The 25,422-nt window shown below is 39.8% G+C and overlaps 1 protein-coding gene across 10 annotated transcripts in view; it reads right to left on the minus strand.

Annotated features, from left to right (window-relative positions):
• scube2 (signal peptide, CUB domain, EGF-like 2) overlaps positions 1-25,422 on the minus strand; it is a 176,472-nt gene that overhangs the window by 92,552 nt on the left and 58,498 nt on the right. For 5 of the 10 annotated variants that reach the window (XM_043705875.1, XM_043705872.1, XM_043705877.1 and 2 more), the window contains exons 5-6: positions 1,021-1,146; positions 385-522 (exon numbers count right to left, since the gene is read on the minus strand). In XM_043705875.1, coding sequence (XP_043561810.1) covers positions 385-522; positions 1,021-1,146 — 264 coding nt within the window. The remainder of the gene's footprint in view (positions 1-384; positions 523-1,020; positions 1,147-25,422) is intronic. The other 5 variants (XM_043705873.1, XM_043705878.1, XM_043705871.1 and 2 more) reach the window with 3 other exon arrangements.

Raw genomic sequence — 25,422 nt, forward strand, 5'->3', positions numbered from 1 at the left:
GAGGGGGGGTCAGTAATCTCAATTGGCTGGATGGCTTAGGATGTTGAGTGATGCCAATAGTACAAGTTCAATTTGTGTATTGGCTGAGGTCACCATGAAGGACTCACTTTCTCAACCATGCCCCTCATCTGTGATGTGACTACTCTCAAATAAACCCCACCACCAGCTGTCTCTCTCACTCTCTCTTTCGCTTTCTAAAGAAAAAGTGGTCCTCTGGAACTATCGCAACTTTACTTTCACTATTCAGACAAACCTTTAGGATAAATGGACAAGAATGGCATTGTGAGAGCAAAAATTCTTCAAAAATGAATTTGTCTTTCATTTACTTCAAGACCTGGATGAAGTGTTCAGAGTGAAAATGGCAGAAAGCACCAGTTAACTTACCAATGCAGATTTTCCCATCAGACAGCAAGGCATACTTTTGATGGCAGCCACATACAGGCCCATCATCCGTATCATCACAAGTATGATGGCACCCACCATTTCCATGATTACACGTTACTAAAAAAGAATTACACACATCTAAAAGAAACAGTTAATCAGCATGACTATTGCAGACATATTTACATTTATAAAGAACAAAGGTCAAGCAAAATATTGGGCTTACTTACCCACTAAACTATTAAATGCTAAAGTTTTGGCATGTCAGATTCAATATGATATGCTCTCATTTAATTTTGTGTTGATCAAGCTGTTTAACGCATCTTCTTGAATAAAGACTCTAACATTAATATTTTTATTTCAAGTGTATGCAGTGCAAGTGACTTGTGCAACTGTTATTGTACAAAGTTTTCCACCCAAGGAAATACCCAAAATTAATTTGTAATAGCAAGCTATCCGTTCTCGCCAGTCTTAGAGAGTCCAGGTATAAAAACATCTTTTTTGCATAAATCAGAGAACAAACAGGCCAAGGACAACTGGAAAGGTTAAATTTCTTTGTCATGTTTTCAATATTCCAAAAGAATACATAAGGAAACAGAAAAATTAAAGGTAATGAAATTGTTTTTAAAAATTACGTACATAGACATCCCCTCTGATTCCTGGCTAGTTCAAAACCTGGTCTACATTCACACGCTATTCCTCCTTTTGGTGTTTCTCTGCAGATGTGGGCACATCCATGTTCTTTGTTCATGCAACTCATTCCTTCTGAGGGAGGATAGTAAAAAAATCAATTCAGTACAATTCATGAAACGTCTTATTCAAAGTGATTGATATGCAGAGACAAAAGGAAGTAAAATAATTGCAAACGAACTGTCCGCTCACTGTACACCATAAAGTCACAGAGGGAGATGTTTGTTCAGCCATACACTGCTTTGATGGCGGTAGTTGTGTGTGCGTGTGCACGCACGCGCGCAGCAGGGAGAGTCATCTAGACTTAAAAAGTTAACTTGCTTTCTCTGTCGATACTACCTGACCTGCTCTGATCTCCAACCTTTTTTTGTTTTCAGTTCAGGGAAATGTCAATGCTAATTTAGTCCTCTTTTGGCCTTAAGCACATAATTATGTATGACCTGCTGCATGAGGAATTACTGATTATCCAAAGATACTATTCATTCTGATGAGACATTTAAAGCAAAAAAAGATCTGCCTCTCAAAGCAGACACTGAAGATCCAAGAAACCTATTTGAGAAAGAGCAAACAATTGTCCCTGTGACTGATTCTCCCTCAAATGCACACTGAAGGATTAAACCTTAATATTTAAACCCACTTATTTGATCAAACATTTGGTCACTTTGCCAATATCTTCTTTAGTTGGGTAAGCTTTCTGAAATGTCTCAGTATTTTTTTAAATTAAGAGGTTAAAAAAAAAATGTTTTGTTGATTAATTAGGCATTTACTTATTACTGCTTGAGAAATCTCTGTGATGCAGCAGATGACAAAATTTCAGTTGTCACTGCACTCTGAAACTTGACACATCGCATGCAAAACACTTCTTAAGTGATGTTATAAGTTATTATATCAATGTAAGCTTGTTTTGTTGCATTCTATTTCTCCACCTTTTTCAAAGAATTTGTCTCCTTTTTTATGAGGGTGTACTAGAGAAAAATTCCGTAACCTTCTTGTCACTTTCTTAAGTGGTCACACTTTAAATATGCACCAGAGTGAGATCCTGGATGCTATTTGATTGCTGTGAGCATCACAAACAAATCTTACTAACCTCAACTCATTGGGCACCAAAACACTCCGCCAAGGTGGTGCTAGCTTCTGGATAGCAACCAACAGGAATTTTCACAACGTTCCTGTCATCCTCCCAGGTATAACAGGGCTAACTGTGATCATGGCTAACAACACAGGACAGGAAATAAGCCTGGATATTGTATATAGCAGGTAGGGTCATGAAATGTGGTGCTGGAAAAGCACAGCAGGTCAGGCAGCATCCAAGGAACAGAAGAGTCGATGTTTTGGGCATAAGCCTTTCATCAGGAATGTGGAGGGCTCAAATGGCTGAGAGATAAATAGGGGGGTGGGGATGGGTCTTTTGGAGTGGGGGGGGGAATGGTGATAAGTGGATGCAGGTGGGAGGTATTTGTGATAGGTCAGCTAGGGAATCAAAAAAGCTATATGTCATATTAAGTCATCATAAGTGATGATTACTGCTAATGCGTGACACCAAGAAGACATATTATACAATTGACCACAAAAATGACATTCTTGGAGACCAGATGTCAAAACAAGATCCGCATCTAGTCATGGAATTTACAGTTTCATCTGAACTTCTTACCACAGTAAATCACTCTCACACATCCATTATACTCTATGTAATGGGCCTATCTGACAACAAACTGTTCACACCAGAGCTATTAATCTGCACGCTGTGAGGAGGAAAAAAGTCACAGTAAATCTGACTCAGCAGGTTTTGACTAAAGGCTAAGACCAATTAAGCTACAAACAGATATTCGACAAGTACGCACTTGAACCATGGCTTTGACATGGTCTATGTAATTCTTAATAAACAGACAACTAAATCACTGAGAATTTGGCACTAAAATCCCAATTGCACTGGCATATAGCCTATCTGCTGGCAAGCATAGTTCAAACAATTGATCACCCCATATTAATATTTATGTTTTAACAACACAGTTGTTGGCAGACAAAAATGGACAACTTGCAGGAAAGTGGAATCCAAATTTGAATATAAAAATCATTGAAACAAGACTCCTGAATTATGATTTTTTTTTACTTAAAAATGCCAGTTAGGAATAAATGGGTCATTCTCACTTTGTGAAGCTGAGACTAGTGGGGTACCACAGGGTTCAGTATTAGGGCCGCAGTTGTTCACAATTTGGAGGTGATTACCAAATGTATTATTTCCAAATTTGTGGATGATGCAAAGCTAAGTTGGAATGTTTGTTGTGAGGAAGTTGGAGAGCAGCTTCCAGAGTATTTGGACAGATTTAGTGAATGGGCTAGAACGTGGCAGATTGAATAAAGTGTGGAAGAAGTGAGGCGATCAACTTTGATAGGTCAAACAGATGTACAGAATATTTCTTAAATGGTGAGATGTTGGAAAGTGTAGATATACAAATGGACCTCGGTGTCCTTGTCGAAAAATCAGACGACTTAACATGCAGATGCAGCATGCTGTTCAGAAGGCTAATGGAATGTCAGCCTTTATTGCAACAGAATTTGAATACAGAAGTAGTGAGATATTGCCTCAATGCATAAGTGCTTAGTTAGTTAGACTGCACCTGGAGTACTGTGTGCAATTTTAGTTTCCTTATCTCAGGAATGATATTATTTCCATAGAAGGAGTGCAACAACGGTTCACCAGACTTATAGGAACAGGAGTAGGCCATTCAACTCTTCAAGCCCATTCTGCCATTCAAGCAGATCATGTCTTACCTGTGACCTAACTGCCTTTGGCCTTTGTCTCTAAATACCATTGCATAAAAAACAACATATCTATCTTAACATTACAACTGATCCTGTATTTACTCCCATTTGTGGAACAGAGTTCCAAACACTTACTACCTTTTGTGTTTAGAATTGCTTTCTAACATCTCTCGAGTGGTCTGGCCCTAACGTTTAGTTCTAGAATTCCCAACCAATGGAAATATTATCTTGATCTACCCTGCCTTTTCCTGATATATCTTGAAGACTTCAATCAGGTCACTCCTTAACCTTCTAATATCTAAAAACAGGCCTAATTTCTCCTCATAATTAACCCCTCATTTTTATAAACCTACACAATACTCCCTCCAAGATCAGAATATCTTTCATAAGGTGTGGTGCCCAGATCTGATCACAGTACTCCAAGTGGGGTCTAACCAGAGTTTTGTATAACTGCAGCATAACTTCCCCATCCTCGTACTCTAATCCTCTGGATATAAAGTTTCTATCCTATGAACTGGGTAAACTTAAGAAAGAGGGGGAAATTAGATTCAGAGAGAGAGAGAGAGGGAGAGAGACATTTGAACCCACATTCTCTAGCTTTGAAGAATGAAAGATGATCTTACTGAAACTTACAAACTACTTAAAAGAATAATAAAGGTTGGTGTTTCACCTGATCAGGGAGTCTAGAACCAGAGGGCAGAGTTTGAAAATATAGCATTTCCATTTAGGTCTGCAATGGTTTTTACTCGGAGGGTTATGAACCTTTGGAATTCGCTACCACAAAAATCTATGGAAGCTCAGTCTTTGAGAATGTTTAAAGTAGAGATTGATAGATTTCTGATTACAAATGGCAAGCAGGGTTATGGGGTTGGTCTGAGTGATAGGCATTGAAGTGTTCAATCCACCATCATATTGAATGGTGGTGCACGTTCAATGGGCTGCATGGCCTTCTCCTGTTCCTATTTTCCTAAATAAAATTGACATCTGAGAGTGCAATAGACCTGATCTGCCAGACTGAATACTAGGTTAATGCTGGTACTAATTAACTGTTTCTTTTGAGTTGCAACTGTTTTAACTATATTAATGATGAGGAGGTGCCAGTGTTGGACTGGGGTGGACAAAGTTAAAAATCACACAACACTTTGTTATAGTCCAACAGGTTTACTTTGAAGTACTAGCTTTCAGAGCACAAGAATTTATAGATCTTGTACCCCACTCACTACCTGACAAAGGAGCAGAGCTCCGAAAGCTGGTACTTCCAAATTAACCCGTTGGACTGTAACTAGGTGTTGTGCGATTTTTTAAATTATATTAAGCATTTATCAACTATTCTGTTCAATATTTTGCACTTTTAAAAAGTCTGTACATCTTTATTTAAGCCTTTAACTTTTCAATGAGTTCTTCTCAGAGGGTTGGTGACTGTTATTGCATTGCAAGTTACAAGCGAAAACATTAGAATGGTTTTTGGATGTACAATTATGTTACATAGATTTGATGATGATGATGTTGATTTCACAATAGATTAGATTCCCTACAGTATGGAAACAGGCCCCTCAGCCCAACAAGTCCACACCAACCCTCTGAAGAACAACCTACCCAGACTCACTCCCTTACATTTACTCGGACTAATCCACCTAACACTACGGGCAATTTAGCACGGCCAATTCACCTAACCAGAGCACCAGAAGGAAACCCATGCAGACACGGGGAGAATGTGCAAACTCCACACAGCCAGTTGCCCAGGGCGGGAATTGAACTCAGGTCCCTGGTGCTGTGAGGCAGCAATGCTAACCACTGAGCCACCGTGCTGCCCTTCACAGGATCAATACTTCAAGTTTACTCCATATCATCAATAACACAAAAAAAAAGATTATCAGTTTATAAATGTTCAGGGGGTTTTTAACCAGAGAATTGTGATCATGTAGTATGGCCTCTGCATCAGAGCAAACAACTGTGCATTCCTTTAAAAAAAAAGGTTGAAAGCTTCAGAAATAAATAGCATGTAGAATGAATAGAAAGTGTAATTTAGAGAGAGTAAACTCAAAAAAAGAGAGGTGGAATTGGATTCAGAGAGTAAGAAAATTAGTATCTCTGACAAAAGCCACATTTTATCAAGGTTTTTGATTTGGATTTAATGATGTGCTTGCTTAGTTTGTCATTTTTGGTTAAACTCTAGGCAAGCTCACTGCCATGTCATGCAGTACTGAGGCACCAAACAAGAACCAGCTTTCAGTTGATTTGGAGGGTTGGTGTAGACTTGTTGGGCCAAATGGCCTGTTTCCACACTGTAGGGAATCTAACCTAATCTAACACCAGTGCTGAAATACTATGACGTCAATGATGAAGTACCTTGCAGTGCAATGCCAAAGAGACAGGACATGGCACAACACTTATGCAGTAATTAGAACCAGTTGCATTTGCATCCAAGACAGTAATCACTGAATGATACTACACTGAGGTAGACAGAAAGACTCCCTAGCTACTGTCTTTGCTTGTCAGAATTTTAATTAGAACCTGTTTGGGACAGACAGTTGCTACAGAGAACCTGTTTGAAGTGTATCACACTTCAAAGCATCTTTCTCAAACCAGTTTTATCTGCTCCAAAGTGTCTGCATAGAACATCCCTTCACTTGCAAAGATATATGGATGTGACAGACAAGCAAGGGAAACAGAGGAATATTGCTGGCATGCTGTCAAAAATAGCCCTCCCCCTGAAGAAAGTTGAGGATGCTAAGACCATGTGAAATCTTCCAGAATCAAAAAGAAGCAACAGTCAAACATGCTGTAGAAGTCATCAACACACAGGCACAATGAATGTGAAATACAATCATCTTGCTCAAATCGGGTAAACTATACCACAAGGTGCTACTCTGCAAGTGCTGTTGGAAATAATGATGAAAGGACACACTTGTTGCTGTAAGAGTATATTTTGCATACAGAGCTGAACTGAGCCCAAGTTTTCAAAGTAAATAAAATAATTTTCTTGAAGGAGAAGAAAGATGCCTAAGATAACAATGCAAATCATCAAGGAACTGAGCCTCGTCTGAAGTCGACAAGAGCTGAAAATGTGTTGCTGGAAAAGCGCAGCAGGTCAGGCAGCATCCAAGGAACATGAGAATCGACGTTTCGGGCATAAGCCCTTCTTCAGGAATGAGGAAAGTGTATCCAGTAGGCTAAGATAAAAGGTAGGGAGGAGGGACTTGGGGGAAGGGCGTTGGAAATGAGATAGGTGGAAGGAGGTCAAGGTGTGGGTGGTAGGCCGGAGTGGGGTTGACCTCCTTCCACCTATCGCATTTCCAACGCCCCTCCCCCAAGTCCCTCATCCCTACCTTTTATCTTAGCCTGCTGGACACACTTTCCTCATTCCTGAAGAAGGGCTTATGCCCGAAATGTCGATTTTCCTGTTCCTTGGATGCTGCCTGACCTGCTGCGCTTTTCCAGCAACACATTTTCAGCTCTGATCTCCAGCATCTGCAGTCCTCACTTTCTCCTTGAAGACGACAAGAGAAACACTCTACTGTCCAAGCATGCACAATGAAATTAAGGACCATATCAGCCAGCGTTGTGCTTGGTTTTCATCCCAAGCACAAAGAGCTACTTATGACAAATGACATCTTGGAAAGGTCTAGGATGAAGCTTGGAGTAAATTTCTTAATTTTCACAGAACATGATTTATCTGGACACTGTTGTCTACTATTTTGATGACTGGGAGTTAGACCAGTTGACATCAGCTATCACCAAGGTGATTTGGGGGGGTCTGAAACTGCATTTTAGTCATTAAGCTATCTAGACATTGTGATGAGTGACAGTGGTTCTCATTCATGAGTCAAGAATTGAAAAATGCAGCCACTTAATAAAGGATTGGGAAATTCAGCATCATACATTTTCTCCACACTGTCCCCAATCAAATGGGGAGAGAGAAGAGGTACTGAAAAATCAACAAAGAAATCATAAAGAAATTGAGCACATCTAACATATGCTTCCACAACGCAACCCAACCGAAGTTCAGTCCAAAAATTCATGTAACAAACACAAGATACACCGGCAATAGCAAAATAAACAAATAAAGCTGGAGGTAGAAACAGGCATAAGTAATTAAATCAAAATGGCATGACAAAAAGTAATAATTCATTTTGATAAACCTGCCAAATCATCGCCAGAGCTGAGCCGTGAAAAGCCAGTCAGCTCACATAACAACTGGGGACCTGGATAGAGCACTTGTCACTTGATCATACGCAAAGAACATTAACAACCAGGCATGAACAACCACATACAACTGCAGAAATTGTGCCTTCAATGCAGGCAGTGGATCAGGAAGAAGTGATCTTACCCCCTGCATAGAGTGCAAACAATCATCAGTCCCACAGGCCCATCACTAAAAACAGATCAGCAACAACAGCACTCCGCATAGGGATGATATTCCTTCAAGAAGGAACATTACCCTCGGAATGAGTAGATATCAAAGAAACAGCAAACAGCACGTGTATATCATTAGGAAGCTGGCATAATTGAAAGACTACATTTGCAAAAACTGTTAAAAATGTGGAACTAAGTTGAGTCTATACACCATTTTGTTAATGAATGCTAATTTTCTTTGTGACCATGTTTATAGGGTAACTTGCATAACTTGTAACTGTGAACGATATTGCATGCACTTTTTATTATTTTATTATGAAAAGGGAAAAATGCGATTGTACCCTTAATGCACAGATAGCTTGCTGTAGTCACGTAATCTCCACCTCTGCTTTAAGTGCTTCCCTGAGCAGTCTGAGAGCCATTAAAAAGACATCACTTCAATCATGGTCAATGATATAGTTGAGAAGCAGCATGTAATAGAGAACAAAATGTTCTTAGAAGCCCATACTCTGAATCATTGAAATTCTCCTGTTAAAGTGGAAGAAATAGGATGGCCATATAACATTTGCAAAAATGTCAATTATTGTCCCAGATATTATACAGATATAACATACCCCCACTGTCAACACTAATGTCCACTAACACCCTTCAGGAATCATTAAAAACTACAAGATTCTCAAGGAATCTGAAAACATTAATATTAATACAATGAGATTTGGCAGCAAACTAATTTCTCATTGGATGGAAATTTCCACAGTTTCTATTAACTGTAATGCTAGATGAGAATAAAATCAAAAATTAATCTTTGCACTCCGGAGCTTCCATTGACATGAGGTGAAGAAATTAAATGGCACCAAATCAATTTATAACAGTGCATTTAGTGATTCTTTCATGACCTACTTTTTAAAAAAAATCCTTGACACCAATTCTAGTGAAAGATTGAACAATCTTAAAACTTCTTCCTTTAAATATTTTTATAATAAAGCAATGGGATGAAATTGATTGTGAGCATCAGGGAGTCGGTAGCTCATATAATAGTCATCCATCAACTGATTTCATTTTCATTCTCATGAGCAAATTTACTCTTGCCATTTTGCATTATCACCACAAAACAATTTTGGTTTTATTTTAGCTTCACTAGCAGTAAAGGCATGACAAGTGTGATACATAAAAATGGGCTCATCGAAGTACGTAAGGTCCAATTCAAATTAACAATTAATTTTACACCAAGTTATTTAAAAGAAGTTTTCATTCTTCATCGATAAAGCAGAGTACAATGCTCCATACTTTTATACTTTGTAAAAAAAATCTCAAATGACATCAAAACTAAATTGTAGTACCATAAAACTGGTATGATATGGATGATAAAACAGCTGGATTTTACTGTGAGAAATGGTGCTAATTGAGAAATCCAACAAATAAACTCCTTTTTAAACAGTGCAGATTCACAGCTGCTAGTTTGCAAAAAATGCAAGCATTAAAGTGCGATCAAAAGTGGAAATCATCATACGCAAATATACCCACCTGCAATAAGATCCATCAAGTTTAATCGTGCAAACAAAAAATTTTGTTCCATATTAAGCAAACACAAAATAAATGCATTTAAATATGAAGGAATTTCATTAAGTACTACACTGTGAAATTAGAAAAGGGATTGCATTTTTGCAAAACATTGATAGTAAATTTGAGACCGTTGAAACTGATATCAGTGAAGAGCAAGTTGTTGGAGGGAATCCTGGGGAACAGCATTTACATGTATTTGGAATGACGAAGACTGATCAGGGATAGTCAAAATGGCTCTGAGAGTGGGAAATCATGCCTTATTAACTTAATTGAGTTTTTTGAAGTAGTAATGAAGTGAAATGATGAGGGCAGAGTGGTGGATGTGATCTATAGGGGCTTCAGTAAGGCATTTGACAAGGTTCCGCATGGTAGACTAGTTAGCAAGATTAGATTACATGGAATATAGGGAGAACTAGCCATTTGGATACAGAACTGGCTCCAGGTAGAAGCTAGAGAGTGGTGATGCAGGGTTGCTTTTCAGATTGAAGGCCTGTGACCAGGGGTGTGCCACAAGGATCATTGCTGGGTCCATTGCTTTTTATCATTTATATAAATTATTTGGATGTAAACATAGGAGGCATGGTTAGTAAGTTTGTAGATGACACCAAAATTGGAGGTGTAGTGGCCAGCCAAGAAGATTACCCTCAAGAGTACAATGGGATCTTGAACAGATGGGCCAATGGGCTGGAGACTGGCAGATGGAGTTTAATTTAGATAAATGTGAGGTGCTGCATTTTGGAAAGGCAAATCACAGCAGGACTTAATGGCAAGGTCTTGGGGAGTGTTACTGAACAAAGAAACCTTGGAGTGCAGATTTATAGCTCCTTGAAAGCGGAGTCCCAGGTGAAGAGGAAAGTGAAGAGGTCATGTTGTGGTTATACAGGACATTGGTTTGGCCACTTTTGGAATACTACATGTAATTCTCATCTCCCTGCTATAGGAATGATGTTGTGAAACTTGAAAGGATTCAGAAAAGATTTACAATGATGTTGCCAGAGTTGGTGGCTTTGAGCTATAGGAAGAGGCTGAATAGGCTGGGACTGTTTTCCCTGCAGCCTTGGAGGCTGAGGGGTGACCTTACAGATGTTTATAAAATCATGAGGGGTATGGATAGGGTAAACAGACAAGGTCTTTACTCCAGGGTAGGGAATCCAAAATTGGAAGACATAGTCTTAAGGTGAAAGGTAAAAGATTTAAAAGGGACCTAAGGGGCAAACTTGTCACGCAAAAGGTAGTGCATGTGTGGAGCAAGCTGCCAGAGGAAGTGGTGGAAGCTAGTACTATTACAACATTTATGAGACATCTGGATGGGTACTTGAACAGGAAGGGTTTAGAGGATTATGGGCCAAATTCTGGCAAATGGGACTAGATCAATTTAGGATATCTGATCAGCATGGACGAGTTGGACCAAAAGGTCTGTTTCCATGTTGTACAGCTCTATGACTCTATATACATAGAAATTCACTAGTGTCATAAACACTAGCAGTGATTGGTCTTCCACATTGGTGCTGTGCTGTGTTTGCTGATATGTCCTATTTGGTGCTCTGACATAGTTAACTTTAACTCACCTAAGTACATGTAGCTAATTTTTTCAAGCAGCAATGCTGCCATTATTGTAATAGAGCAAAGGTAATGATGGGCCATAAGATATTGCAAAAACAGAGGAGTAAGCTCTTACAAATTAGATTTGATTATACCACAACAGCATTATTCATATCTATGACTAGGTCAAGGAGCATTTAGCACCGAATATTTACCAGAACATTGTTCCCAGTATTCAAAATACTGTATGAATGCATACTTCACTAGCCTTATAAATCTTCCTGAAGTGCAAACACAGGGTGGAAAGGGATAATTTTTGTCACACTTCAAATGTTCTTAGCAAGATACACTGGGGTTAATTAACATTATGTTCCCAAACTGTAAGCAATCTGTAGTTCTCAAATAAAGATTTTTTTTTGTGAACATTTAGTAAAGTACATATTGCTTCAGTCATTTCATGTGGTAAAGCAGAAGAAACTAATTTAACTTTACTGTTACTGTCTTTGCTGTTCATCAGGACTCAGTTTACTTCTAGAGTTCTGTTTGAGTGGCACAATGCACATTAGCATAGTGGGAATATTACCATCAGTTTCTACAGGTTCACACATTATTCATACCTGACACAGCCTGGAATAAAGTTCCAATCGTCATAGCAACATGCTTCATTCGCTATTCTACAGAATTTCAAAAGCACAACCTCAAAATAATAAAAAAGTCATGTTAAGCTCCAAGAGCCAAATCCATCATTCAAAGTGATAAGTACTCCAGAGTGCTTCAGCAGGGGTCTTTTGTTCTGCCTCAGCTGAAGGTCTAAGAACTTGACAGCAAAGCCAAGATGAATAGTGAGGGAGCAGAGAAAACTCTTTAAAGTCATAAATGTGAAAGCTTCAATAAATAACATTTACTGAGCAAAAAAAATCTTTAGTCTTCCCCATGCCCCAAATTTTACTCTTGCACGAAAATTTAAACACAAACATAAATAACTGACATTTCTGCTACTAATCAGAATATCAATGCAACTTACATTTTTTTGCAATTATTCTAACAGTATTATATATAAATTTTAGATATTTAAAGAATAGTAAAATGGAATTTGTGCACATGTAGTAAAGGTTGGATACTTTGTTAAAATCTAATTTGTTGAATATTTACAACTGCTGCTTTCAACAGCAGTTTCTGGACAGTCACATTATTGTTTTGCTGACCACACATTCCTGTTTTATACAAATGAGCAAAATTGCTAATTTTCTTGGAAAAACAGACAGCATAATAGAATGCAGTCCCAAATCATAGAAAAAAATACTGTAATCTAAAGGTATTTCAAAAAGATTTTGATTTATTAACTTATGGATAAACCTGAATTTCTACTGATTAACATGGAGTGTTTTGAACCATCTTTCTTTACCTCAGTCAAAAAATCTACTCCTTTGTTCTTAATTCTGTTTTCAAAAGGGGATTGGACCAAGTTGAACAACAGGTATGTTCAGTTCATCCCAGAATTAGGTCTCGAAATCCTCTTTTCTCTATTTCCAATATCACTTATTTCCACAGTTGCAATAATTGCTCACTTCCACATTTGCTTATTTCACCATTTCCAGAATCCTTAAAGCTAGTTTTTCCTCAAGACTTAACTTATTCAATGCTCTTCTATGTAGCTTTCCCACTATAACACCAACTCGTCCTCAGATCTTCAATCTACATCTTGAAACAAACCAACTCCTCCACGCCTATCCTTTTTGGTTTAAACCGGCTGCCTAAACCCCAGTGTTGAATTTGAAATCCTAATAAATGCTAATCAATAATTCCCACTAAGGCCCTGCCATCCTCTCCAACTTGTTCTAAATTTTGCCCTCCAGTGCCCTCTTTCATTCTTCTACTACTTCTCAATTCTCTTATTAGTGAACAATAAGAACAACAATAGTGAACAATATCCTCTTATCAGTTTTCTGGGCCTCATCTCTGGAAGTTCATCCTCGAAACCATTTTTCTCTCTGCCTTTAAAAATCTCTTCAACTAAGTCACCAGACAGAACTCAAGGGGATAATTTTAAGATGAGAGAAAGATTTAAAAGGGACCAGAGGAGTAACTTTTTCACACAGAGGGTGATTTGGAATGAACTGCCAGAGGAAGTGGTAGATGCAGATACAGTGACAACATTCAAAAGACATTTGGACAGGTACATGAATAGGAATCCTTCTAAATTCTAATTTAGAATCCTTCTAAATATGGGCCAAACACAGGCAAGTGGGACTAGTTTAGGAAATGTGTTTGGCATGTCTGAGTTGGACCATAGGGTCTGTTTCTATATTATATGACTTTATGATCAGGCATTTCTGAGTTGGCTACAAATGCTCAATGCCTCCTCTTCCTGTGAAACTTCTGTGAAGCACCAAAGCTTTTGGTTTTGGAAGTATTACATACTATTAAGTTACTGCTGTCTTAGTAATTCAATCCTTACAATAATGCAGTGGCCTTGATCACAAGGAGTCATATTCCTTTAGTGTATTATAGGAAGGAGGTCTTGCAGCATGGTTCTATCTCTAAGTCAAAAGCTCTGAGTTTGAATCCCATGCCAGGACTTGTTGGAAGATGTAACGTGACCAAAACATGGTAAATCCTTCCAATGTGTTTGAAGGCAGGTGGTAGGACTGGGATGTTTCCCAATCAGCCATCTGCAGAGAGCAATGGCAAACCACTTCAGTATTTTATCTATGTGCGTGGACCAATCCAGTAGAAGTCCACTGCCTAACCATCGGAATTGAGGATTAGAGAAAAGACAGACAACGTAATATATAAAGGGCCAATAGTGTTTAAAATTTCATTGGATGATGGGAGCAATTTTTCAGCCTCTTTTTCTGGAATTTCTTCCCTAAAATCATTTCTCGTCACTTTCTTTACCTGTACACAAAGCAGCAGGCTGGCCTCTAAGTTGATCCCTAATCTGTGCCGAGTTCATGGTTAGCCAGGCTAGCAACTGGAGTGTTATATTGGGGTGAAGGATAAATCAGCTAAAATCCCTGCTTCTGGTAATTGCTTGGTTGTGGCCTTTATAATTAGAAAAGCTGATGCACTGACCAAAGACAGGGTGGATTTGGCTGTGACTTCCTCCACTCTTTCTATAATCACAACTATACAGGATGCATCTTATGGCTCTAAACATGCTTTACGTGCTCACTCACTTTGGTTTTACTTGGTGGCTGCCAGCATCTGTCACATTGCTTTCTTAGCACACACTTACTGACTTCAGTACTCTCTTACAGACCGCCAAACTCTGTGGCATAGACTGCTTTTCTGAGCAAGCAGGGGAGAGACAGGCAGTTTGTCACAGTCAGGTGCACTGAACAGTCAAGGTCTGTTGTTATGTGGCACTGTATATAAAGCCAGAACACCACAGTGTGAGGGCCAGTTTCTGGCTTGCAGCTTCTGAAATGGTCTCCAGTTAAGCTTTACATTTGGCGGCAGAGGCAGGAAAGCCGGCAGGTAAGCCGGCAGGTACCAGCAGCAATGAGCATACTGCCAATGTGGCTGCACAGTTTCCCAAGGAAGGGAACTAAGAGCCCAGTTGCATCATCAGTGAGGTGAAGAGTGGAAGATTGCATAATAAAAGTTGATCCAAGTCATGGCAGACCAGTTGCCATGAATATCACTCAGCTAAACATTTAATAGAAAGAGGAAAAAAGAAATTACACCCTTACAACTTTTAAGCCTGAAAACTGCTGTGGCCCCATAGACTAATGGCCCACCGACATTCCATCCAGGCCAAGAGGTGAATGCGGACATTTGGATTGTTAGCACCCATTAAGCTATTCCCCAAAATCTGTCAGGGCTGCTATATATATATTGGTGAGCAATTCCTGCTGAAAGTACATCTGTCTGTGTAGGGTTTGGCCAAGTACAGGATGGAGCAAGATGGAGGACGGGAAAAATTTCTGGCTGAAACAAGCTGCTCCTTTTTTGAGGTATTTTAGGTGTTGGAGGTGATTTCCTCGAATTTCAAGAGCAGCAATTACTGTTTTATATACTGTTGCATTGTTTTGGAACTTTGAAAAAAAGTCAAAACAACAGCACTTTTGAAAAGGGAGAGGACAGACAAAGGCAGCACATGGTGAGGTCAGTGCAGGAGAGAGAGAGAGAGAAAGAAACCCACACTGCTAACACAGTAGCAAACCTGTGCAGTTACTGCCTTTGCTGTTGAATTAATGTATCGTTGGACATCAGAGTGCATCTGTGAAAATTAACAAACAGTGAAATTCACAACTGATCTTGGAGGAACCGGTTTAGGAGAGGTCACAGCACAGAGACAGGTAAGTGAATAGTTTTAAGTGTGGCCGTGGGGCCTTGCTGTAAGTCTGCAGTAGTGAGTAGAGTGAGTTCTTTCTTAATTATATGTTTTATTGAGATATGTCTCTTGATTAAACTTAAAAATATAAGCCATAGTATGAAGTTAGCCTGGAGCAGTGTTTTGTAGAGGAATAAGACGGTGCTATTTACTGGGTCTGCAGATTGGAAGAAGCAAAAAATGGTCCTTAGTAGAGTGATATGCTCGTCTTGTTAGATGTGGGAGTTTAGGGAGCGTTTACTTGTTACTGAGGATTATCTCTGCAATAAATGCCATTGGTTGTGAATCCTATCAGATCGAATGGAACGGTTAGAGCAAGAATCAGCGGCAATTTAGAGGAATTTACAAAACCAAAGGGTGTGATGGATGGCAGTTAAAGAAAGGGAGAAAAGTCATAGATACAGTCACAAAGATGGGTTAACTCCAGGAAAGGTAAGAAAGGTAGGCAGATTGTGCATCAGTCTTCTGTGGCTATCCCTATTTCAAACAAGTATGCTGTTTTGGAAAATGTAGGGGTGATGGATTCTCAGGGGAATGTAGCACAAACAGCCAAGTTTCTGGTATTGAGACTGGCTCTAATGTAATGAGGGGTACATCAGGTTTCAAGAGATCAATTGTGTTAGGGAACTCTCCAGTCCAAGGCACAATCGGACGTTTCTGCGGCCAGCAGCGAAAAATCACAATGGTGTGTTGCTTCCCTGGTGCCAGAATCAAGGATTCTCAGAGAGGGTGCAGAATGTTCTCAAGGGGGAGAGATGCCAACAAGAGGTCATTGCACACACTGGAACGAACAAAATAGGAAGGGAAAAGGTTGAGATTCTTAAGGGAGATTACAGAGAGTTAGGCAGGAATTGAAAAAGGATGTCTCGAGAGTAGTAATATCTGGATTACCCCCGGTGCTACGAGCTAGTGAGGGCAGGAATAGGAGGATAGAGCAGGTGAATGCATGGCTGAGGAGCTGGTGTATGGGAGAAGGATTCACATTTTTGGATCATTGGAAGCTCTTTTGGGGTAGAAGTGACCTGTACAAGAAGGACGGATTGTACCTAAATTGGAAGGGGACTAATATACTGGCAGGGAGATTTGTTAGAGCTGCTCAGGAGGATTTAAATTAGTAAGGTGGGGTGGGGGGGGAGGGGGAGTGGACCCAGGGAGATAGTGAGGAAAGAGATCAATCTGAGACTGGTACAGTTGAGAACAAAGGCGAGTCAAACAGTCAGGGCAGGCAGGGACATAGCAGAGAACAAGGTAGGACTGATAAATTAAACTGTACTTATTTCAATGCAAGGGGTTTAACAGGAAAGGCAGATGAATTCAGGGCATGGTTAGGAACATGGGACTGGGATATTACAGCAATTACACAAACATGGTTCAAGGATAGACAGGACTGGCAGCTTAATGTTCCAGGATACAAATGCTACAGGAAGGATAGAAAGGGAGGCAAGAGAGGAGGGGGAATGGAGTTTTTGATAAGGGATAGCATTACAGCTGTGCTGAGGGAGGATATTCCCGGAAATACATCCAGGGAAGTTATTTGGGTAGAACTGAGAAACAAGAAAGGGATGATCACCTTATTGGGATTGTATTATAGACCCCCTAATAGTCAGAGAAAAATTGAGAAACAAATTTGTAAGGAGATCTCAGCTATCTGTAAGAATAATAGGGTGGTTATGGTAGGGGATTTTAACTTTCTAAACACAGACTGGGACTGCCATAGTGTTAAGGGTTTAGAGGAGAGGAATTTGTTAAGTGTGTACAAGAAAATTTTCCGATTCAGTATGTGGATGTACCTACTAGTGAAGGTGCAAAAGTTGACCTACTCTTGGGAAATAAGGCAGACCAGGTGACTGAGGTGTCAGTGGGGGAGCACTTTGGGGCCAGCGACCATAATTCTATTAGATTTAAAACAGTGATGGAAACGGATAAATTAGATCTAAAAAAATTGAAGTTCTAAATCGGAGAAAGGCCAATTTTGACAGTATTAGGCAAGAACTTTCAAAAGCTGATTGGAGGCAGATGTTCGGCAGGTAAAGGAATGGCTGGAAAATGGGAAGCCTTCAGAAAGGAGATAACGAGAATCCAGTGAAAGCATATTCCGGTTAGGGTGAAAGGAAAGGCTAGTAGATATAGAAAACGCTGGATGACTAAAGATATTGAGGTTTTGGATATGAAAAAGAAGGAAGCATGTCAGGTATAGACAGGATAGATCGAGTGAATCCTCAGGAGAGTATAAAGGCAGTCGGAGTTAACTTAAGAGGGAAATCAGGAGGGCAAAAAGGGGACATGAGATAACTTTGGCAATGAGAGTTAATGAGAATTCAAAGGGTTTTTACAAGTACATTAAGGACAAAAGGGTAACCAGGGAGAGAATAGGGCCCCTCAAAGATCAGCAAGGCGGCCTTTGTGTGGAGCCGCAGGACTTGGGGGAAGATACTAAACAAGTATTTTGCATCAGTATTTACTGTGGAAAAGGACATGGAAGATATAGAATATAGAGAAATAGATGGTGACATTTTGCTAAATGTCCATATTACAGAGGAGGAAATGCTGGATGTCCTGAAACGTATAAAAGTGCATAAATTCCCAGGACCGGATCAGGTGTACCCGAGAACTCTGTGGGAAGCTAGGGAAGTGATTGCTGGGCCTCTTACTGAGATATTTGTACCATCGATAGTCACAGGTGAGGTGCTGGAAAACTGGAGATTGGCTAACTTGATGCCACTATTTAAGAAAGGTGGTAAGGACAAGCCAGGGAACTATAGACCAGTGAGCCTGAATTCGGTGGTGGGCAAGTTATTGGAGGGAATCCTGATGAACAGGATGTACATGTATTTGGAAAGGCAAGGACTGATTTGGGATAGTCAACATGGCTTGGTGCATGGGAAATCATGTCTCACAAACTTGATTGAGTTTTTTTGAAGAAGTAACAAAGAGGATTGATGAGGGCAGAGCAGGGGACGTAATCTATATGGACTTCAGTAAGGCATTTGACAAGGATCCCCATGGGAGACTGGTTAGCAAGGTTAAATCTCATGGAATACAGGGAGAACTAGCCATTTGGATACAGAATTGGCTCAAAGTAGAAGACAGAGGATGGTGGTGGATGGTTGTTTTCAGATCGGAGGCCTGTGACCAGTATAGATTAGATTAGATTGGATTACTTACAGTGTGGAAACAGGCCCTTCAGCTCAACAAGTCCACACCGACCCTCCAAAGAGCAACCCATGCAGACCCATTCCCCTACATTTACCCCTTCACCTAACACTATGGGCAAATTAGCATGGCCAATTCACCTAACCTGCATATTTTCTTTTGGACTGTTGGAGGAAACTGGAGCACCCGGAGGAAACCCACGCAGACATGGGGAGAATAATGCCACAAGGTTGGGTGTTGGGTCCACTACTTTTCGTCATTTATATAAATGATTTGGATGTGAGCTTAAGAGGTATAGTTAGTAAGTTTGCAGATGACACCAAAATTGGAGGTGTAGTGGACAGCAAAGAAGGTTACCTCAGATTACAACGGGATCTTGATCAGATGAGCCAATGGGCTAAGGAATGGCAGATGGAGTTAAATTTAGACAAATGCGAGGTGCTGCATTTTGGCAAAGCAAACCTTAGTAGGACTTGTACACTTAATGGTAAGGTCCTAGGGAATGTTGCTGAACAAAGAGACCTTGGAGTGCAGGTTCATAGCTCCTTGAATGTGGAGTCGCAGGTCGATAGGATAGTGAAGAAGGCGTTTGGTATGCTTTCCTTTATTGGTCAGAATACTGAGTACAGGAGTTGGGAGGTAACGTTGCGGCTGTAGAGGATATTGGTTAGGCCACTTTTGGAATATTGCGTGCAATTTTGGTCTCCTTCCTATCAGCAGGATGTTGTGAAACTTGAAAGGGTTCAGAAAAGATTTACAAGGATGTTGCCCGGATTGGAGGATTTGAGCTACAGGGGAGAAGTTGAATAGGCTGGGGTTGTTTTCCCTAGAGCTTCACAGGCTGAGGGGTGACCTCATAAAGGTTTATCAAATCATGAGGGGCATGGATAGGGTAAATAGATAAGGTATTTTCCCTGAGGTGGGGGAGTCCAGAACTAGAGGGCATAGGTTTAGGGTGAGAGGGGAAAGATATAAACGAGATCTAAGGGGCAATCTTTTCACTCAGAGGGTGATGCATGTGTGGAATCGGCTGCCAGAGGAAGTGGTGGAAGCCAGTACAATTGCAACATTTAAAAAGACATTTGGATGGGTATACATTACATTACAGTGTGGAAACAGGCCCTTCGGCCCAACAAGTCCACACCGACCCGCCGAAGCGCAACCCACCCATATCCCTACATTTACGCCTTACCTAACACTACGGGTAATTTAGCACGACCAATTCACCTGACCTGCACATCTTTGGACTGTGGGAGGAAACCGGAGCACCCGGAGGAAACCCACACAGACACGGGGAGAACGTGCAAACTCCACACAGTCAGTTTCCGGAGGTGGGAATTGAACCCGGGTCTCAGGCGCTGTGAGGCAGCAGTGCTAACCACTGTGCCACCGTGCCGCCCACGGTTTGGAGGGATGTGGGCCAGGTGCTGGCAGGTGATACTAGATTAAGTTGGGATATCTGGTTGGCATGGATGAGTTGGACCGAAGGGTCTGTTTCCGTGCTGTACATCTCTATGTCTGGATTGCTCTCCTGACATTGTAAGGTTTTAAATAATCTACAAGTCTGCCTGCCATGAGACACTGGTTTGCTGATACTTGTCTGTTCCTACTTTTAAGAATTACTTTCATATCTAACATGATATACAGCAGCAACACAATTGGTTAAGTGCTCCCTGTACTACTTTAATATCCAAATAACTGGTGTGCCATCAAACAGCCAATCCATTGAATGCACTTTTGCAACCATGAACATTTATAATGGCAGAAAATGGGAAGTTAAGTCTCACCTTTCAACAATATTTGGATAGTTTCATAAAGATGAGATTTGCCTAAGCCAGCTTAATATTATCATTTAAAGTGTCTGTAGGATTTAAATAACATTAAATAAGTTCCACAGAAGTGTGCTGTTCTAGTACGATTGCCAACTTGCCCTGATTGCCCAGCAGTCTCTGAGGATCTAAAGTTAATCCCCGAGGCACAGAAGAGATATTATATAAAAAAGGACTATGTTTAAAATATGCAATTAATTGATTCCATAAATAGTCCATAAACAGCAAAGTTTCATCTAAGTGACACAGGTCAACATCTATGGTCATCATAATTTGTATTAGTGCTATCCAGTAGCATCAAGGATCTAATAACAACAGAAGCTGAGTCACAGGTATATTACTAGCACTTTCACAAATCAAGTCTGATCCTCTAGCGCAGTTGTGAAGGAATATCACATTGTTGAAGGAACAATCTTCCAGATGAGTCATTAAACGAAGGTCCATTTGTCTGCTCAGGTTGACATAGAAGATCCCATGTCATTACTTCCAAGAAGAATAATGATGTTGGAGGTAGTCCAGAGAAGGTTCACTGTGTTGATTAAAATATGGAGGGGCTGTTTTCTGAGGAGAAATTGAGTAAATTGAGCCTACACTCATTGGAATACAGAAGAATGAGAAGCAACTTTACTAACATACAACATTCTTCGAGTACTTGACAGGTCAGAAGGTAGTTTCCCATTGTAGAACCAGAGGGCAAAGTCTCAGTTAAGAGGCTGCACATTTAAGGCACAGGAATTTCTTCTCTTAGAAGGTCATCAAAATCTGAGGAGTTCTTTGGTGCAGGGGCTGTTGAGGTTGGGTCATAAGGCTGAGATAGATAGATTTTTAATCAGTAAGGAAATTCAGGGCTATGGGGAAAAGACAGGAAAGTCGAGTTGAGGATTATCAGATCAGCCATGATCTCGTTGAATGGCATAGCAGGCTCAATGGCCTATTTCTGCTCCTATAACTGGTGGTCTTAAAAGCAGGATATTCACGTCATAGTCAATATTTATCTTTCAATCGACAACACAAATGGTAGATGTCTGCTCATTATCATATTGCTGTTTGCAGGAGTTTACTTCACACATATTGGGTGCTACTTTTTTACACTACAATAATGACTGCATTGGGAAAAAAATCTTTAAAAGTGCTTTGTGATGTACAGAGGTCATGAGAAATGCCATATAAATAAGTTTTTTTTTTAAAATGAGCAAGACCTTTTGTGAAAGTAGATTAGTTTATTAGGGTTGCATGTGAAAAGAACAAGTACTATATTAAGGAATGGAGAACCTTATGAACCTAAACCACTGACATACCAATTGTACTAGGTATAGTCTCTCCAAGTCTCTTAGAATTATTTTTCCTTCAACTTTATTGACATATACTAAGTAATAGAATATGAGAAAAGTAATGATATAATTTTCTGCAAACACTGCCTATGGACCAATGAAGAATTGTCTACCTCTAAATTATCACAGCAGGTCATTCTGAAGACAACTTTTGACTTTTACGAGCCAAAAATTAAACTAATTGGAAAGCTAACAAATGCTATGTAATTACATTCCTGATGCTATCAGCCACCTCAGTTCAATCTCCGATTCAAATAAATCTAACAACTCAGTCAGCAAACAGTTGTCTTGAATTCAAAAGAAAATTTCTCAATCAAACAACTAATGTAATCTACGTTCCCAATGATTTGCAAATAATAGAAATGCCTCATGCCATTAGATCAGGATCTTAGATGCTCAGGATATTACATCACAGAAACAATATGATATTGCATCTTATCCTTATGCACAGGGAACACAATGTTCACGAGATGATTGGAGAATAATCAATGCTCAGCTCTTAAATTTTGCTGGAGTCTGATCACTCCATTAAAAGATGGGCAAGTAGGAGAACTAACGTGCACACTTCAAAACACATGTGCCAGAAGATGATGACCAATTATGATGCTGTCAGGAATGCTTCAAATGAAGTGAAGCCAGCACAAAAGGAGGGCAGAATCATAGATCCCCTACAGTACAGGAGGGAATTTGACCCATCGAATCAGCATCAATCCTCTAAACAGCATCTCGCCCAGACCCAACCCCAGCCCTCTACCTTATCCCTATAACCCTCCATTTACCATGGCTTATCCATCTAGCCTACATATCCCTGGACACTGTGGACAATTTAGCATGGTCAATCCACATAATTTGCACATCTTTGGACTTTGGGAGGAAACCAGAACATCCAGAAGAAACTCATACAGACACAGGGAGAATGTGCAAACTCTAGACAGTCACCCAACAGTAAAATCAAACCTAGGTCACTGGTGCTGTGAGGCAGCAATGCTAACCAATGAGCCACTGTAATGTACTCTAAATCCAGAAGTCATGAAAACAAAGGTTGTGATCAAGCGCAGTAACAGAAACATGGTTGCATATTGACAAGGAGTGGGGACTGAATATTGAAGGACATTTGACATTTAAGAAGGACAAACAAGAAGAAAAAGCAGATGGAGTTGCACTGATCATACCAAATGGAATTAGTGCATTAATTAGAAGCTCTCAAATCAGAAGAACAACGTGTGGAATCTATTTGGGGTGGAACTAAAAAACAGCAAGTGCAGCAAACATTTGAGTGAAGTTATTATAGATTCACAAATAGCAATGGTAATTTGGGGCACTGCATAAATCAGCAGAGAAGCTTGTAGCATCAGCAACACAATCATCATGTGTGACGTCAATCTGCATCTCGAATGGATACATCAATTGAGCAATAATGTTATGGAGAATGAGTTTCTAGAGTGTATTAGGGATGATTTTCTACAGCAGCTTGTTGAGAAGCTAACAAGACAGCAGGCTCATTTGGATCTAGTAATATGTAATGATAAACAGTAAAATAATAATCATGCTGTAAACAAACCTTTAAGGATGAGTGACAACAATATGGTAGAATTTTACATTATGTTTGAAAGTGGGATAGTTCAATTTGAAGCAAGGGTATTGGAGTTGAAGAAGGGGAAGTATGAAAGTACGAGGCAGAAATTGGCTGAGCTGAATTAGCAAAATGTATTAAAAGACATGACTGTACATGGGAATGAACAGTCTTCAAAGAACTATTAGTTGGCTTGCAGCAACTATGCTTCCCTTCCAAGTCCAAAAGCTCAAAAAATGTTAATCAACTCTGACTGACAAAGTTTCAGGATTGCGTAAGATGAAAGGAAAAGGACTATAAAGTTGTCAGAAATAGCAATAATTATGATGTTTGAGAAATTTTTGGAATACATCAAAGCAGAATCAAGAAACTGATATGAAAAGGAAGAATAAAATATGAATGCTATCTAGCAAAAACCACAAAAATGGACACTAAAAAAATCTACAGGTATTTAAAAAGGAAATAATTGATTCAGATGAATGTGGGCCATTAAAAACAGAGTCAGAAGAATTTATAATGGGGAATACAGAATTGAGGAGAGAAGCTAAATGATTATTGTGTGTTTATTTTCACAGCTTTAGATACAAGAAATCTCCAAGAATTAGAAATCCAAGTGATGAGGGAGCATGTGGAGTTGGAAGAAATGACTATTAGTAAGCAGAGTATACTGAGGAAATGAATGGGGCTGAAAGATTAGAAGTCTTTGAGACATAATAGTTATCCTAGAATGTTGAAGGAAATGGCTGTTGAGACAGTTAATACACTGGTGATCGCTTGCCAAAATTCCATGGGTCCTGGAATGATTCCAGCAGATTGGAAGTTAACAAATGTCATCCCACAATTTAAGAAAGAAACATGAGGCAGCTATGGACCTGTCAGGCTACATCAATAGTAGGGAAATTGCTAGAATCTATTATGAAGGATGTAGTAAATGGACACTTAAATAAAAATGATCTAATTGTGGATAGAATTCACCCTGCAGTTTGAGAGGGAAAAGCTCGAATCAGATGTAACAGTATTACAATGAGTGAAGGTAACCACAAAAACATGCAGGAGGAACTGGCCAGAATTGATTAGAGGAACAGCCAAGCGGGCAGGATGGTGGAGTAGCAATAACAGGCATTTCTGATGGTAATTCAAGATGCACAGCAGAAATTAATACTAAGGAAGAAGTAAATACTAAGAGGAGGACATGGCAACCACAGCTAACAAGGGAAATCAGGGACACCATAAAAGCCAAAGAAAAAGTATACAATGTGGTGACAATTGGTGAAAAGCCAGAGGATTTGGAAATCTTTAAAAACCAACAAAGGATAACTTAAAAAGCAATAAAGAGGGATAGGATGAATTATGAGTAAGCTAGCTAGTAATGTAAAAGAAGATTTCAAAAGTCTTTTTTAAGATATATGATAGGTAAGAGTGAGGCAAGAGTGGACATTGGACCGCTGGAAAATGAGGATGAAATAGTAATGGGGATCAAAGAAATAGCAGAGGAACTGAATATGTACTTTGTGTCAATGTCCACAGTGGAAAACACCACTGACATATTAGAATTTCAAGGGGTAGAAGTGAGTGTACTGCCCATCACTAAGGAGAAGGTACTGGGGAAGCTGAAAGGTCTGAAGGTGTAGAAATCACCCAGACAAAATGGACTACATTCCAAAGTTCCAAATGAGATGGCTGAGGAGGCTGTAGAGGCATTGATGGCCATCTTTCTGAAATCACTGAGTCAAGGAGGGAGTCAGAGAAAGTGATTAAGGCAACACCCCTATTTGAGAAGGGAGGGGGACAGAAGGTAGGAAATTTTAGGCCAGTTTGAGAGGTCATTATTAAGGATGAGATTGCAGAGTACTTGGAAGTTTGTGCTCAGTCAGCACAACTTCATTAAGGTCAGGGGTCTTG

The sequence above is a fragment of the Chiloscyllium plagiosum genome, chromosome 16 (assembly GCF_004010195.1).
Source record: "Chiloscyllium plagiosum isolate BGI_BamShark_2017 chromosome 16, ASM401019v2, whole genome shotgun sequence".
NCBI lineage: Eukaryota > Metazoa > Chordata > Chondrichthyes > Orectolobiformes > Hemiscylliidae > Chiloscyllium > Chiloscyllium plagiosum.